The sequence below is a fragment of the Lynx rufus genome, unplaced genomic scaffold, assembly GCF_022079265.1.
Source record: "Lynx rufus isolate CCGP_SWC_20201006 ecotype Redwood Valley unplaced genomic scaffold, mLynRuf1.p SCAF_19, whole genome shotgun sequence".
In the NCBI taxonomy this organism is placed as follows: Eukaryota; Metazoa; Chordata; class Mammalia; order Carnivora; family Felidae; genus Lynx; species Lynx rufus.
This window is the reverse complement of record NW_025814833.1, coordinates 14,010,311-14,027,049: the sequence shown is the minus strand read 5'-3', so window position 1 is coordinate 14,027,049 and position 16,739 is coordinate 14,010,311. Positions and strand designations below refer to the sequence as shown.

The 16,739-nt window shown below is 45.7% G+C and overlaps 1 protein-coding gene across 1 annotated transcript in view; it reads left to right on the top strand.

The window, feature by feature from the left end:
- KIAA1210 (KIAA1210 ortholog) overlaps positions 1-16,739 on the top strand; it is a 37,418-nt gene that overhangs the window by 10,371 nt on the left and 10,308 nt on the right. The window contains exons 4-6 of the mRNA XM_047081799.1: positions 1,487-1,604; positions 1,922-2,056; positions 7,008-7,160. Of these exons, the coding sequence (XP_046937755.1) occupies positions 1,487-1,604; positions 1,922-2,056; positions 7,008-7,160 (406 nt within the window). The remainder of the gene's footprint in view (positions 1-1,486; positions 1,605-1,921; positions 2,057-7,007; positions 7,161-16,739) is intronic.

Below are 16,739 nucleotides of genomic sequence, written 5' to 3'. Positions count from 1 at the left end.
GAGACAGAGTGCAAGCAGGGGAGGGGCAGAGAGAGGGGAACACAGAATCCGAAGCAGGCTCCGGGCTCCGGGCTCCAAGCTGCCAGCACAGAGCCCGATGCGGGGCTCGAACTCACGAACTGTGAGATCATGACCTGGGCTGAAGTCGGACGCTTACCTGACCGAGCCACCCAGGTGCCCCCAGCTGTTGGATTCGGATTACTAGTATTTTATTGAAGAGTTTTTCATCTATATATTCATAAGCGATATTAGTTTGTAGTTTTCTTGTGATGTCTTTGGTTGAAATTTTAATAAATTCCCACATTCCAAAAGGAGCCTTTTGTGCCTTCATCCTTCCATTTCTAACTCCTATGATTTGTCTTAGCGCTTAATTGTCATCAACCTGGCTTAATCCCCAGTCAGAAGGTATTTCCTTCTGGGTTTAGCAATCTGGGGGTGACAGTGGGGTGGGACGTGTGCGTAAGAGGACTTAGAGGATAGGACGCATGTGTCACAGAACCCTGGTGTGAACGAGGAAAAGATCTGGTGAATGAGAGTCTCCAGTATCTGGTCAGATATTTGATATTTTAAATCAAAACAAGCAAGACTCAGGGGCACCTGGGTGGCTCAGTCGGTTGAGTATCTGACTCTTGATTTTGGCCCAGGTCACGATCTCATGGCTCAAGGATCGAGCCCCGCGTCGTTGGGCTCCACACTCAGCGTGGGGCCTGCTTGGGATTCTGTCCACACCCCCCAAATAAATAAACATTTTTAAAAAGATAACAGCAAGACTCAGGGTCTTTTCCCCCACGCCATAGGGCTGCCACTATTGAATTGTACACATTAAATGCGTGAATTGTATGGTACGTAAACCACATCTCAAAACTATTATATAAAAAAGATGTGTGTCGGTAATTTAAAAACTCACAATTACAGAGAAGTACATAAAGTAGGAAATTAAAATCCCCCTCCTGTCCTCAGTGCCATTTCTCAGAGGGAACTACCACTAATTATTTGGTGGATATCCTCGCAGACTTTTTTCTATGATCATGAACTATGTATGTATGTAATACAGGCATATGTATTAAATGGGACCATACTATCCTTTATTTTTTCACTTACTGTCTCGTGGAACACTTTCTTTAAAAAAAATTTTTTTTCAACGTTTATTTATTTTTGAGAGAGAGAGAGAGACAGAGTGTGAGCTGGGGAGGGGCAGAGAGAGAGGGAGACACAGAATCTGAAGCAGGCTCCGGGTTCCGAGCCGTCAGCACAGAGCCCGACGCAGGGCTCGAACTCACGGACCGCGAGATGGTGACCTGAGCCGAAGCCGGACGCTTAACCGACTGAGCCACCCAGGCACCCCTCGTGGAACACTTTCTATGGCAGCACATGTGCCCTCTTTCTGAGGTGTCTGTGGTATACGTATCATTCTATGCATATACACGTATCTTCACTTCCTGTGGCCCTTGGGCTGCTTTTACAAGACCCTTTTCTTCCCGTTCAGGGCCAAGAGCAACATGGGGAGCAAAGCCCTGTCCCATGACAGCATCTTCATGATGGATCCTGAGCCTGCAAAAAAAATCTACCCCTCTCCAGAGCTCCAGAGAGGCAGATCTCTGCAGGTAATAGTGAACTCAAGCCTCAGTGCCTAATTCGGCTGCTCCTCTTCCGTTCCCTAGTCCTGCTCTGCCAAAAAACAAGCACGGGGGGACTTTGGGCTTGCTTCTCGAGCTGATTCTACCCCGCAGGGCTATTGTAAAGAATGGAGAACGTGTAAATGCATGATGTGCTTCCCTAGCGCCCAGCACGCAGTGTGGCCGGGCATTACCACGTTCACTTCTCCGGACACACCCCAAGAATGCTCCGAGTATATTAGGGTCGCGTCCCACTGTCACTGTGCAGGCAGTCCGACCGCTGTGTTTTTTGCTTTCTTCTACAGAGACCTTATGTTTCCAGAACTCTGCCTAGAACCGGGACTAGTAGTCTGCATCGTAACTTTGGAGTTACGTTTGGACCTATGCTCCCATATGTACCCAGAAGTGCACTTTGGGCCGGGGGATCCGACATCGCTGAGGTAATGGAGTGGGATTGTTCCGACTACGGTTGGCTGAGTCAGACAGACTCCATGATCTTGGGCTGATCGCCTGACCAGAACGAATCATGCTCACAAAGCAAGGTTTTACTCTATCCGTGACCAAGTGCTACACGGTTAGCTCTCCAGTTCAGAAAGGGGAGCCCTGTTTCCTGGAGGCCTCTTCTCTTAGTCCCAGCAACAGAGAGACCCTTATGGCAGAGATGGGGGGGGGGATTAAAGGTAAGGCTTCTAGAGGCATTTCCTCTCACAATGAAGCCGGGAGGGAAAGCTGCAATAGCTCAAAGGCAAGTTTGCCGGAATGGCTGGTTTGGGCCCCCTCCTCACGTCTTTGGCCTAGTCCCTTAGTCCTTCTTCTGGGAAACAGGGCTGAAGACAGGGTAGCGTATTAACAGAACCCGAACCATCAACCGCCAGTTTGACCTCTGCACGGGAGACTTCCCTTAGGCGCCAAGGTGACAACCCTACATGACAGGGTGGTTGACAGCATTCGGTTGAGGGTCCTGACACCCAGTGCTGCATAGAAGCAACGCAACTACGGAATTGGCCAATGGCTGGGTCCCTTGAAGGGACAGGATTCGTCATGGATTAAGTGGCATTCAGATCACCTGGGAGATTGTGGGAGATGAACTCCCAGTATACAGTTCTGTCAGAAATACCAAGACTGGGGCGCCGGGGTGGCTCGGTCGGTTAAGCGACCAACCTCGGCTCAGGTCATGATCCCACGGTGTGTGAGTTCGAGCCCCGAGTCGGGCTCTGGGCTGACAGCTCAGAGCCTGGAGCCTGTTTCGGATTCTGTGTCTCCCTCTCTCTGACCCTCCCCCGTTCATGCTCTGTCTCTCTCTGTCTCAAAATTAAATAAACATTAAAAAAATTAAAAAAAAAATTAAACTCCCTGCACTTGAGTATGGGACATCCCTTTCCTGCCCCTAATAGTTAGGAGATAGGAGTCCACAGGGGTTAAGAACATGGGCTATAAAGGCAAGCAGGCCTTTCAGTTGCCTGCTGTGCCGCCACGAGAATTAGGGCCAGTCATATCATCTCTCAGACCTGCTTTTCCCCATCTGTAAAATGGGGACCACAAGAGCAGATGCCTCAAGGAATTGTTGCAAGGTTCAAATGAAATCCACCTCTGGAGAGCACTTCCTCCCTGTCCGGGAGAAAGAGCTCAAATCAATAACCTAACTCGCCACCCGAAGGAACTGGGAAGAGAAGAACAGACTAAACCCAAAGCTAGCAAAAGGAAGGAAATAATCGAGACGAAAGCAACGTAGAGGCCTCCGTAAAAGTTAGTTGTCATTGTAGTTATTATTATTAGAATTGGGCTCGGGGATGGTGAATCTCTTGAGATTTCATCTCAGGAGCTCCCAGTAGGGCCTGGTAGGAATGAGGGGTCACCTTAGACACTGGCCAGGAGTACCCCAGGGGCAGAACGTTGGAAAAATCCTCATCGGGGCCCCCTTTCTTTGGCTTTGAGAGTTTGAAGTCCATCTGTCCTGAACAGCAGCAGAGCCTATGACAGAAAGAAGCACGTCCGCTCCATGACAGCAAAACTTTTGTTCATTGTTACAGGCCCAATGCTCAGATCGGGGCACGGCACGCTGTGGACGCTTAGCCAGTATTAAAGATAAAACCGGGGATTCTGATTCACGTCAAAATGACCGTGGCAGGGACCAGTGCCTCAGATTCAAGTGTACCATGAGCTTCAAGTTAGAATCAACTCAGTGAGTCTGCTGAAGCCCAAGGAGAACTCAAATGACCCATTTCATTCCCTTGGGAAAACTAGTAAAGCTGTTCTGCTCGGGGCTGGTTCTGCAGATTTTCTAATAAGTCTAGAAAAATCAGTCTTGACAGGATTCAGATAAACAATCGACACAGCCAAGATCTGATCCAGACAATTCCCGGAATGATAGGAGCAAGGCTCGTAGTTTGGATGCCAAGCCTAGGTCCTAACCCCCAAACTCACCTCAGCAAGAACTGGACTGCCAAAGATAGGGCCAAAATCAAAACAAAGATGGGACTCAAAGAAGATTTATAGTTAGCATCAGTAGAGAGAGAACACCATTAATTCTGGGTGGGTTTGTGGTTTTTTTTTTTTTTAGTAAAACAGGATGCAGTATTTTATAATGATTAAAGTTAAGAACCAGCCAAGATTCTTTGAATGGGGAATTTTACAAGCTAGATGACCTGAAATATGTCAAAATGTTACAGTGCCTGCAGGATTGGATTGTTTTTTCCCTTTACATTTTAGTCGTTTCCAGACCTTCATTAATAATCATGCATTGTTGGGGCACCTGGGTGGCTCAGTGAATTAAGTGGCTGACCCTTTTTTGGGGGGGCGGGGGAGTAGAATTTAGTGATTCATCACTTACATAGGACACCCAGGGCTCATCCCAACAAGTGTCCTCCTTGATGCCCATCACCCATTGAGCCCATCCCCCCACCCACCTACCCTCTAGTAACCCCCAGTTTGTTCTCTATATTTAAGAGTGTCTTATGGTTTGCTCTCTCTCTCTCTTTTGGTCTTATTTGTCCTTTCTTTCCCCTATGTTCGTCTGTTTTGTTTCATAAATTTCACATAGGAGGGAAATCATACTGTATTTGTCTTTCTCTGACTGACTTATTTCGCTTAGCATCATACACTCTGGTTCCATCCACGTTGTTGCAGGTGGCAAGATTTCATTCTTTTTGATCGAGTGATATTCTGTTGTGTATATATATACCACATATTCGTTATCTGTCAGTAGATAGATATTTGGGCTCTTTCCATAATTTGTCTATTGTTGATAGCGCTGCTATAAACATTGGGGTGCGTGTACCCCTTTGAATCAGCATTTTTTGATAAATACCTAATAGTGGAATTGCTGGGTTGTAGGGTAGTTCTAGTTTTAATTTTTTGAGGAACCTCCATAACTGTTTTCCAGAGTGGCCGCACCAGTTTGCATCCCCACCAGCAGTGCAACAGCATCCCCCTTTGTCTACATCCTCGCCAACATCTATTGTTTCTTGAGTTTTTAGTGTTAGCCATTATGACACGTGACAGGTGGTACCTCACTGTGGTCTTGATTTGTATTTCCCTGATGATGAGTGATGTGGAGCATCTTTTCATGTGTCTCTTTGCCATCTGGATGTCAGATCTTTGGACAAGTGTCTGTTCATGTCTTTTGCCCATTTCTTCACTGGATTATTTGTTTTTTGGATGTTGAGTTTGATAAGTTCTTTATAGATTTTGGATACCAGCCAAACCCTTTATCAGATATGTCATTTGCAAATATCTTCTCCCATTCTGGCGGTTGCCTTTTAGTTTTGTGGATTGTTTCCTTCGCTGTGCAGAAGCTCTTTATCTTGATGAGGTCCCAATAGTTCATTTTTGCTTTTGTTTCCCTCGCCTCCACAGACATGTCTAGTAAGAAGTTGCTGTGGCTGAGGTGAAAGAAGTTGTTGCCTGTTTTCTCCTGTAGGATTTTGATGGCTTCCTGTCTCACGTTTAGGTCTTTCATCCATTTTGAATTTATTTTGTGTATAGTGTAAGAAAGTGGTCCAGGTTCATTCTTCTGCATGTAGCTGTCCAGTTTTCCCAACACCATTTGCTGAAGAGACTGTCTTTTTTCCATTGGGTATTCTTTCCTGCTTTGTCAAAGATTAGTTGGCCATGTGTTTGTGGGTCCATTTCTGGGTTCCCTATTCTGTTCCATTGATCTGTGTGTGCCAGTACCATACTGTCTTGATGATTATGGCTTTGTAATACAGCTTGAGGTCCGGAATTGTGATGCCTTCAGCTCTGGTTTCTCCTGAAACGTTACTGTGGCTATTCAGGGTCTTTTCTAGTTCCATATAAACTTTAGAATTGTTTGTTCTCTCTCTGTGAAGAATTCTGGCATTATTTTGATAAGGATTGCATTGAATACGTGGATTGCTTTGGGTAGTTATCGACATTTTAACAATATTTGTTCTTCCAATCCATGAGCATGGAATGTTTTTCCATTTTTTGTGTCTTCTTTAATTTCTTTCATAAGCTTTCTGTGGTTTTCAGTGTATGGATCTTTTGCTGTTTGGTTAAGTTTATTCCTAGGTATTTTATGGTTTTTGGTGCAATTGTAAATGGGCTTGATTCCTCAATTTCTTTTTCTGCTGCTTCATTATTGGTGTCTAGAAATGCCACAGGTTTCTGTACATTGATTTTATATCCTGCGACTTTACTGAATTCATGTATCAGCTCTAGCAGTTTTTTGGTGGAGTCTTTTGGGTTTTCCACAAAGAGTATCATGTCCTCTGTGCAGAGTGAAAGTTTCGACTTCTTCCTTGCTGATTTGAATGCCTTTTATTTCTTTTTGTTGTCTGATTGCTTTCAACACTATGTTGAACAGCAGTGCTGAGAGTGGACATCCCTGTCTTGTTCCTGACCTTCGGGGGAAAGTTGTCAGTTTTTCCCCATTGAAGATGATATTAACAGTGGGTTGTTCATATATGGCTTTTATGATCTCGAGGTAGGATCCTTCTATCCCTACTTTCTTGAGGGTTTTTATCAAGAAAGGATGCTGTATTTCGTCAAATGCTTTCTCTGCATCTCTTGAGAGAATCATGTGGTTCTTATCCTTTCTTTTATTAATGTGACGTATCATGTTGATTGATTTGTGGATATGGAACCAGCCCTGCAGCCCAGAATTTTCATTTTGATCAAACAATTTGAAGTTTCTGTCTTTGTTTGGGGATTGGCAGAAGTGTGCAGCAACCCAGAGGGCAAACCAAAACTCTCGGGCTTCGGCTTGCATAGGTATAAGAACCGAAGCCAGGGAGGTGGGAGATTCTTTTCTTGGCTTGTTTTCTCACTTTGCGTTCTTAGCCCTTCCGCCATCAAGCAACAAGAGGACATCAGTAATTTGGAAGAAAGCGCACAGGTTTTAACTTTTCCTTCTATTCTCCTCCTTAACAGAGCCCATCACTGCTGCCACGCCAACGAAGCATCAGCCCACCTCTTATCCGTTCTGACACAATCTCTAAGGACTTGGAGGAAATCTCTGTTGATGAGGAGTCACCTGAGAGCTCACCAAAGGACGTTTCAGAGCAGATCTTGACAGTGAAGAAGGTGAGTGTTAGCCCCCTCCTAGGGCTTGGTTTGGTTGTGGGGCACAGGTCGGAGGCGTGATGTCTGCTTGCACTCTCTTCCGCTGGAGTTGAGCACTAGGGGGACGTTTGGGGAAGGAGCGGCCATTTTTTACTTTTGACTTGCATGGTGGTTTTCTGCCCAGTCTACAAACCAAATCATCAGCACTTTAGTTGATGAGCAACAGAAGACAGTATTTCAGAAAACAAGAATAGTTTGCCGAGGTTTTCAGTTATTTTGGGAAGAAAACAATGGAGATTTTTTTTTTTTAATTTTTTTTTTCAACGTTTATTTATTTTTGGGACAGAGAGAGACAGAGCATGAACGGGGGAGGGGCAGAGAGAGAGGGAGACACAGAATCGGAAACAGGCTCCAGGCTCTGAGCCATCAGCCCAGAGCCTGACGCGGGGCTCGAACTCACGGACCGCGAGATCGTGACCTGGCTGAAGTCGGACGCTTAACCGACTGCGCCACCCAGGTGCCCCAGCAATGGAGATTTTTATGGGAGTAAAGGCTCTGTGTTTTTGAATGGCAGAATCTCAAGGGTTAGGGCATGTAGTATTGTTTGGTAGACGCACACCCATGTGAAAAGTCATTTGACACATGAGAGATCATGTATGTGCATTTTATGCATCTGGGTTTGTCAATGAAGTCATATCCATCAACAACTGGGAAATTAGTAGATTGTACCCATATCAATACTTCTGTTCTCAAACTAATGAGTGGTTAATTTAATTGGTTGTTAGTGAACTTGAAAGGACTTTTAAATATACATATACATATATATATGTATGTATATTTAATGTTTATTTATTTATTTTGAGAGAGAGAGAACACTAGCAGGGGAGGGGCAGAGAGAGAGGGAGAGAGAGAATCCCATTCAGGTTCCACACTGTCAGTGCAGAGCCCAATGTGGGACTCGAGCCCACGAACCATGAGATCATAAGCTGAGCCGAAATCGAGTCGGGTGCTTAACCCACTGAGCCACCCAGGTGCCCTAGGACTTTTAAAGCGAAGTAGCATTTAGAACAATTAACGTTGGGAACTAAAAAGTAAACAGGAAGGTAATTTATAATGAAGATAATTGACCAGTCAGCACAAAACTGTTTTGATGTTAAAAGATCCAATGGAGGGAAGCAGCCTTCAGTTAAATATGTCAACAACAACAACAACAACAACAAAACCCCAGTCAAGTTAGGAACAAAATTAAAGCATAGGCAAATGGTAGGTGGATATGGTTCCTCACCAGCGAATGGATTTAGACTATGACTATAAGTATTTTCAGCAGAATACTGCTAAATCAGATAAATTAGTCTGAATTGGTGGAAGGATTGAATTAGATAACTTTTATTGTCATAAAATACACACAGCATAAAATTTATCATGTTAGGGGCGCCTGGGTGGCTCAGTCAGTTAAGCGTCTGGCTCTTGGTTTTGGCTCAGATCATGACCTCATGGTTCGTGGGTTCCAGCCCCACGACAGGCTCTGTGCTGACAGCGCAGAGCCTGCTTGCCAGTCTTTCTCTCCCTTTCTCTCTGCCCCTTCCATGCCCCCCCCAAAATATATAAATAAACTTCAAAAAAATGTATCACGTTAAAGCATACAGTTCAGTGCCATTAATTCACAACCATCACTCCTATCTAGGTCCCGAATGGTTTTGATTCCCCCATACTTATTAAGCAGTCATTCATCATTCATTCCTCTTTCCTCTCAGCCCCTGGCAACCACCAGTCTGATTTCTGTCTCTGGATTTGCCTATCATATAAGTGTATATAGTACTCCAGTTGTTTCTATGGCTAAATAATACTCCATTGTATGGATATACCACATTTTGTTTAGCTCTTCATCCACTGATGGATATTTGGGTCCTATCTACCTATTGGCTATCATGAATAGTGCTGCTATGAACGTTCATATACAAGTTTGTGTTTGAGCATATGTTTTCAGCTCTTTTGGGTGTATACCTAGCAGTGAAATTGCTGGATCATACGGTAATTCTGTATTTAACCTTTTGAGGAGGCGCCGAACTGTTTTTTTTAAGCAGCTACACCACTTTACGTTCCCACCAGCTATGTTTAAGGGTTCCGGTATCTTCACATGCCGGTCAACATTTGTCATTTTCCATTTTTTAAAAAAAAGTCATTCTAGTGGCTGTGAAGTGTATGTATCTCATTGTGGTTTTGATTTGTATTTCACTAGTGACTAATGATGTTAACCATCTTTTCTTGTGCTTATTGGCCATTTGTATACCTTCTTTGGAGACATGTCTATTTAAGACCTTTGCCCATTTTTTATTTAATGCGTTGTTTTTTTGTTGTTGAGTTACGAATTCTTTATATATTCTGGATACTAGACCCTCTTCAGATCTATGGTTTGCAAACGTTCCCCCCCTATTCTGTGAGTTGTCTTCTAATTCTATCAAAAGAATAAAAATTTTAAAAAATTTAATTTTGACGAAGTCAAATTTATTGATATTTTTTCTTTTGATACTTGTGTTTTTGGTGTCATATCTAAGACGCCATTGCCCAACTTACGATCATGAAGATTTACCCCTATGTTTTCTTCAAAGAGTTTTAGCTCTTATATTTAGGTCTTTGATCCGTTTTTAGTTCATATTTATATATGGGGTGAGATAGGGTCTAACTTCATTTTTTTTTTTAATTCAAGTTAGTTAACATACAGTGTTGTCATGGCTTGCATGTGACCATCCAGTTGTCCCAGCACTGTTTGTTGAAAAAACTTATTTCTTCCATTTAATGTTCTTGGCGCCCTTGTTGGAAATCAGTTAACTGCAGATGAATGGAGACATATATATATATGTATATGTATATATATGTCTCCATTCATATGTATATGTATATATATATCTGTAGATACATAATTTTCTATGTATAAGATCATGCCATTTATAAATGGAGATAGTTTTACTTCTTCCTTTCCAGTTTGCATGCTTTTTGTTTCTCTTCCTTGCCTAATTGGCTAGAACTTCCAGTAGAACAAATAAAAGTGGCAAAAGCAAACATCCTTTTCTTATTCCTGATCTTAGGGGGAAAGATTTCAGTTTTTCACCACTGAGTATGATATCAGCTATGGATTTTTCATATAAGCTTTCTATCCCTAGTTTGTTAGGTGTTTTTAGTATGAACAAGTATGGGATTTTGTCAAATGCTTTTCTTTCTTTTTTTTTTAAATGTTTATTCATTTTTGAGAGAGAGAGACAGAGTGCAGGGGAGGGGTGGGGGGGGCAGAGGATCTGAAGCAAACTCTGTGCTGACAGCAGAGAGCCTGATATGGGGCTCAAACTCACAAACTATGAGATCATGACCTGAGCCAAAGTCAGATGCTTGACCCACTGAGCCACCCCGGGCACGCCTGTTAACAGTGCTTTTCTACATCAATTGAAATGATCGTGTAGTTTTTTTTTCCTTCATTCTATTAATATGGTATATTATTACATTGAGTGATTTTCATATGAAACCTCCTTGCAATTGATTGCCGTGCTATACAATTGCCTTAATATGCTGTTGGACCTTGTTTGCTAGTATTTTTGCGTGTGTATTTACGAGGGACATAGGTCTAAAGTATTCTTTTCTCATGATACCTTTATTTGGCTTTGGAATCATGATAGTGGTGGCCTCGTAGAATCAGGAAGTGTTTCCTCTTCGATTTTTTTTTTTGAAATATTTGTTAAGGATTGGTGTTAACTATTTAACAGTTTGGTAAAATTTATCGGTGAGGCCATCTGGTCCTGGTCTTTTTTGTTATTGTTGGGAAGTTTTGATTACTGATTCAGTATCTTTACTCGTTATCGGTCAATTCAGATTTTCTATTTCTTCTTGAGTCAATTTTGATACTTTGGATGTGTCTAGGAATTTATCTCTTTCATCTAGGTAATCTAATTTGTTGACATACAATTATGTGTAGTATTGTCTTATAATTCCTTTTATTTCTGTAAAGTCCATAGTAATTTTCCCTTTTCATTTCTACTTCTAGGGATTTGTGTCTTCGGTCTTTTTGTCTTAGTAAATCTTCCTAAAGATTCGTCGATTTTGTTTTACTCTTCAAAGAACCAACTTTTGGTTTCATTGACTTTCTCTATTGTTTTTTCTATTCCCCATTTCACTGTCTCTGCCTTAATCTTTATTATTTACTTCCTTTTGCTAGCTTTGACATTTTAAGATACAGAGTTTTCTCTTGCTGTGAATTTGAGTAGGCTAACTATGCATTTTATAGGCTAGTGAACAGAGTTAAATTATTTATAGTCAACATTTCCAAGCACCAGTCTAAACATTCGTCCCGCTGGAGTGTCATGAACTTCCTATTAGTAAATTCAAGAATTCAGTCAGGTTGCTTGCAGTACGTTAAGCGTTGGGCTGGCAGACAGAAAGTCTAATCTTTGGTGGTCTAGTCAACCTCCTATCACCCCCAGGCATGAGAGTTTCTTGGCTGTTTCTGCCATGTTTCTTGGTTCATTAGTTCACCGTGGTGAACACAAGGGGGACAGGTGGTGGCAACCGCGTCATCCCAAGAAATCGCTGGAATCACCATCCCAACCAGATATGCTGGCCCGGAGGCTTCTCTAAGCTTCCCATAAATTATGACCCCCAAGCAGTCTATCCCTGGAGGCCTCCCCACCAACCCAACTCCTACCGCCTTCTCACTGAGGATCGACTAAGGAGCTCGGCGCAAAACCGAATCCTCCAAATAGGAAAGTCAGACGAAAAGAGGACTCCATCTCCAAGGAGTCTTTCCAAGTTCAAGTTCCCTGTTTCATTTTCTTCTCCAAGCTGCTGCCTCCTACTGGTACCAGGGGGGAAACACATTACCCTTCAAGGACACCAGGACTCATAATTAAAATGGCAAAAAGTAATGATAAAGAGAGGTTTTTCAAAGGACACCGCCGACCTTTTACTCCAGGCTCACTTTTTCCTTCCACCCCGCCCCCTCCCGGGGGCTGAACAGGAAGGATTGCCTGAGGCCTCGCTGCCTCAGCCTGTGTCTTCCACGTTTCCTTGGGTGAAGAGTTGAGCGTTTTGTCCCTTTCAGTTGTGGTTAGCGAAACTCCCCTGAGTGGTCTTCCTCTTTCGGCCTCACAGCCCTCTGTCCTGGTTCAGTGGCTTGTGTCCTTTGAGTAGAGGCGAGACTGGCAATGGGGATGAACAGATATCTTTGCAGAGCGCAGGCGACACAGTGACATAGTGAGCCGTGGTGACTCTGCTTGACGTCGGCTCTTACCACACAGAGGGACACAAGCCCAGACGGTCTGACCTAACAGGGCCTGACTCATCCACCCCGCCGGCCATCTTTAGCCCCCGCCTTGGACCAGAGGATCTTCCTGCTTAGCACTTCCCTGACCCCCCGCCACTCTCCCAACCTGGCTCATGTTCATCTGTATTCCCTGATGAGCCCATAGAAGATCTTTCTTCTTCAATATTGCTTTTCATGGGGAAAAATAAGCGTGCGAAAGAGAAGCCATGCATACACAACCCAATCGCTTTTCGCTCTTGGGAAAGGGGTGTATCAAGTACTTAGGTGCTTACGGTCCGAGCTGATCAAGCACCTGGGCTTTAGTTCCACTGCAGGGTGAATGTTGCTATTGAACATGGTGGGGGTTAAGCCGCTGCCAGTCCTAACATCGTATAGGCTAATGAAGAGTTAATTTAGAGTCCGGCAGGACTGCCTCCTTACCGCGTCTTTTGCTTTACCCCTGATGGCCTATTCCATAATTCACCATTAGTATTTATAGATAGGTTTTTGAAGCCCAGTGATATATTTTTTTAAATCCCCTGACACATCAAAGGAGGGCGTAATGCCCCCAGCCCCGCCGCTGTTGCATGGAAATTTGTAGCTTACAAAGTGATTTTGCATATATAGGTGCATTTGATTGTCTCAGTAACTCAGTAAGGTAGATAGGGAAGGTACTATTATTCCCGTTTTAGGTGGAAACAAACAAACCAACCCAAAGAGGTTCAGAGAGGTGAAATGACTTGGCCAAGACTACAGAGCCAACCGAAGCTGATTCAAACGCGGGATTCCTGCCTAAATCCACCCCACTTTTTCACCAAACCATGTGGACTCTAGCAGCTCTCTAAATTTATACAACCAGCGCCCCAAACAGCAACAGCTGCTCACACGTATGGAGACTTTCTGTTTTTAACGTTTAGTTATTTTTCAGAGCGGGGGAGAGGGGCAGAGAGAGAGGGAGACGCAGAATGGGAAGCAGGCTCCAGGCTCCGAGCTGTCAGCACAGAGCCCGACGCGGGGCTCGAACCCACGAACCGGGAGATCATGACCTGAGCCGAAGTCGGATGCTTAAGCGACTGAACCCCCCGGGTGGCTAAAATTTTAAATAGGTTAGCCAGGGAAGGTGTCTGTCACTGAGAAGGTGGCTTTTGTATCAAGACCTAAAGGAAGTGAGAGAGGCAAGCCACCGGAACGTGCAGGAACAGCGTGCCCAGCAATAACACGTGTTGTTCCTGTAGATAACGCAGGCAAATACGCACCACCAGGAAGAGGTGTCCCATGACTTCACGAATAAAGAAGTTAAGAAAGGCCCAGGACCCCTCCTAATCTTGCGCGATCGACCCTCCAAAAGCTAGCGTTCCTTCCGCCTTGCCTAGAACCGGAAACGGAATAGTGACCTGGGCAGAGCGTTGGCCCGACCCGTTAGCACTGTTCTGTCCCCAGGCACTGGGGTCACAGGCCATACGAGGACCGTATCTGGAGCCCCGTAGGGTATCACCGGACCAACACACAGCAGAGGTGGGGACATGTGAAGAGATGTGAAAGCTGCAGATACCAGAGGGGCCCCGGGTGCGGTGACAAGCCAGGTTGGAAAGAGCCAGCGAGTCCACAGAAATGGAAATTCCGTCCACCCGCGGAACCCGATCACCTGCCACTGGTGTCGAGGGAAGAGATGGCTCATCACCTGGCTTTCGGAGGGGCTCTCCTAAACACAGATATTTGGAGTTTCTCAGGAGCGGGAGGTGCTCTGGGCTGTGCCTTTGAGGTGTAGCAAAGGCGACGGCGGGAAGCCCAGAGAAGGCTATTTTGAAACCTCTACAGAGGAGCTCGACTGGGATCCCAGGCCCGGATGGTTTGGCAATAGGGGGAAGCCAGCCATAACGAGGCAAAGGTGACAGGATCCATCCCACCTCATCGCGGGTGAGGACGCTCAGTTCCTCAGGGTCCTGCTTCCTCATTCTGGAACAGTAAATGTCAATCAAGGCAGCGTGCTGTTTAGGCAAAAGACAAGCCCCTTTTCCACCCTGATTTTCTCCCCTCCGCGCCCTCGCCCCCTCCTATGGAGAAACCCCAGAACCCTATTGGGTTTTATTGACACAGACTGGGCCTCTCACCCCAGTCAGCCCCTCCTGCTACGAAACGGGGGGGTAGGGGATGAGAGAAAATACAAATCCTCTGACCTTGTAAGCTCCAAGAAGTGGCTGAGTTCCTCTCTGAGGGCAGAGGGGAGCCCCCGCATCCTTTCTAAGCAGGGGAGCCCCCTGAACTTCAGGTTTCTTGCCCTCCCCTACGAGGGAAGCAACAGAAGTGAGCCCGTTGACCAGAAGCGTGAATATTGCCGGAGGGAAAGGGACAAGTAAAGAAATCAGGAGAGATTTCTTCTTTGGGAAGTCGTCAGCCGGAACAATTTCCGGCACGCGGAGCTGCCTCGTTTCTTTTCTCCCACTCTCTCCAGAGCTCCTTTGAGCCCTCACCTGGACCCGTCCACTCACAGTCCTTGACCACATTTACCATGATAACCTCTCCCAGCGGCGCTCAGCTGCCCATTGGTTTTAGCACCCCAGCCTCCCCGAAGGCCTGTTGGGATTCTTCAGCCGTTTGACACAAGATGGCTTTAAATCCCCGAAAGCAAAAGCAGAAGAAGGACATTCAAACGACTGTGAGTCCTTCAAGAGGCCTGGGACAGAAACCCTCATATCATAAAAGAATGGGTTCCAACCTTCACAAACTGCTCTTGGGGGAGTGGTATGATTTGGGGGATCCATACCCCGAGGAGGGATGGTAAAGTCAAGGGCACTGTCCCAAACTCGACACCCCGCCCCACCCCCGAGAGGGGAGCGAACCCGCGTGCGGAACTTCCATAAGAGGGACTGAAGAAAGCGGACACAGTGACCTAAACCCCAGAAACTGCTGGGAATTCACTCAGCCTTTCTTTGTAGAGGGCATTCAACCGTAGCCCAGATCAGGTTTCTTTCAATTATCATTTTTGCAACATTTCTTTAGTTTTGAGAGAGCACAAGTGGGGGAGGGGCAGAGAGAGAGCTCAGCTTGGACACCTCAATTTAGCTTCAGAAAGAGAACAAACTGTGGGTTGAAAGAAGAGGTGGCAGGACAGCAGGTCCGGGGGGCCCTCTGGTGGCCCTGAGAGGATCTCCTTGGTTGTCGAGCAGAAGGGGACTCATCCCTGTGCACTAAACCCTATTTACGTGCATCGTCGCCTGGACACCTCACCACAAACCTAGGAGATGGGGGGGGGGTGGTGGCCGAGGGAGAGTTAGCGTGAACCTCTGACTCCCTTCCTTCTGCATGACCTAATTAAGAAAACGCCTGGGCATCGGTCTCTAAGAAGGTCAGCCCGTCTTCTTCCGTGCGACTCTCCCTGACTCGTGGGCGAATACGAAAGGGTCCGGGATCATTTATGACACAGAGGCTGCTGCCACCTGCTCCTTGCTCTGGAATCTCTTGGCTTTTCTCCTCACCCCCTGGCTTATAGATGTGGGTGTAGAGATTTAGAGACAGACGTGGACACAGAGATTTCAAGAATAACTGGCCGAGGTCACACGGTGAGTAAATAATGGAGCAGAGACTTGAGCCCGGGTCTATCTCACCTCATTCACTCACCAATAGATTACTTTGACCTGAGTCTGTCTGCACAGGCACTTCGAGTGAGGGCGTCAACGGTAACACACTTGATACATCAGATCAGCATCGGTATCAGTAATAGATCAGAGGTACGTCCATAAAGGCTCGCACGGAGCAAATTTCGGTCACCGCTCGGCACGCTGCTCCTCTGACATTTCCAAAGCTGCGCTGTAATCATCTGTAAACCCGGTTTATGTTAAACCAAGCCCAAGCCTTTCCGCATAAGGGCTGAACCCTTGGTCGTGTTCTCTCTTCTTTCCCAGCAAACCTCCGATCCTCTTTGCTTCCTTGGAGCTGGAGAGGCCTGATTCGTGCTTTCACTAAATTCCCTGAAAAGAAGCCGAACGGGCTTTGAATTTGGCTCCCAGGTCGGGTGCGACGCATTTGGGAATGCCAGCGTCGCCAAGAAGCTGGTTGCCATCCGGCCCAACAACCACGGCTGCAGACTGACGGCCTGGTAGCGTGGTTCGGCGGCTCCCGGGGTTAGTTTTAGAAGGTTCCCTGCAGCACATCGCTCAGGGGTCAGAAACTTCGAATTCGCGTGACTCGCTTCCAATAGGTAAAATGATCACCTCCAACAGGGAAAAGGATCAGCGGAGGATGAGTGCCATTGGACATGATTTCTATGGTTAATGGTGTCGTTATGCTCCCAGCTGAGCCATTTGGATATCAAG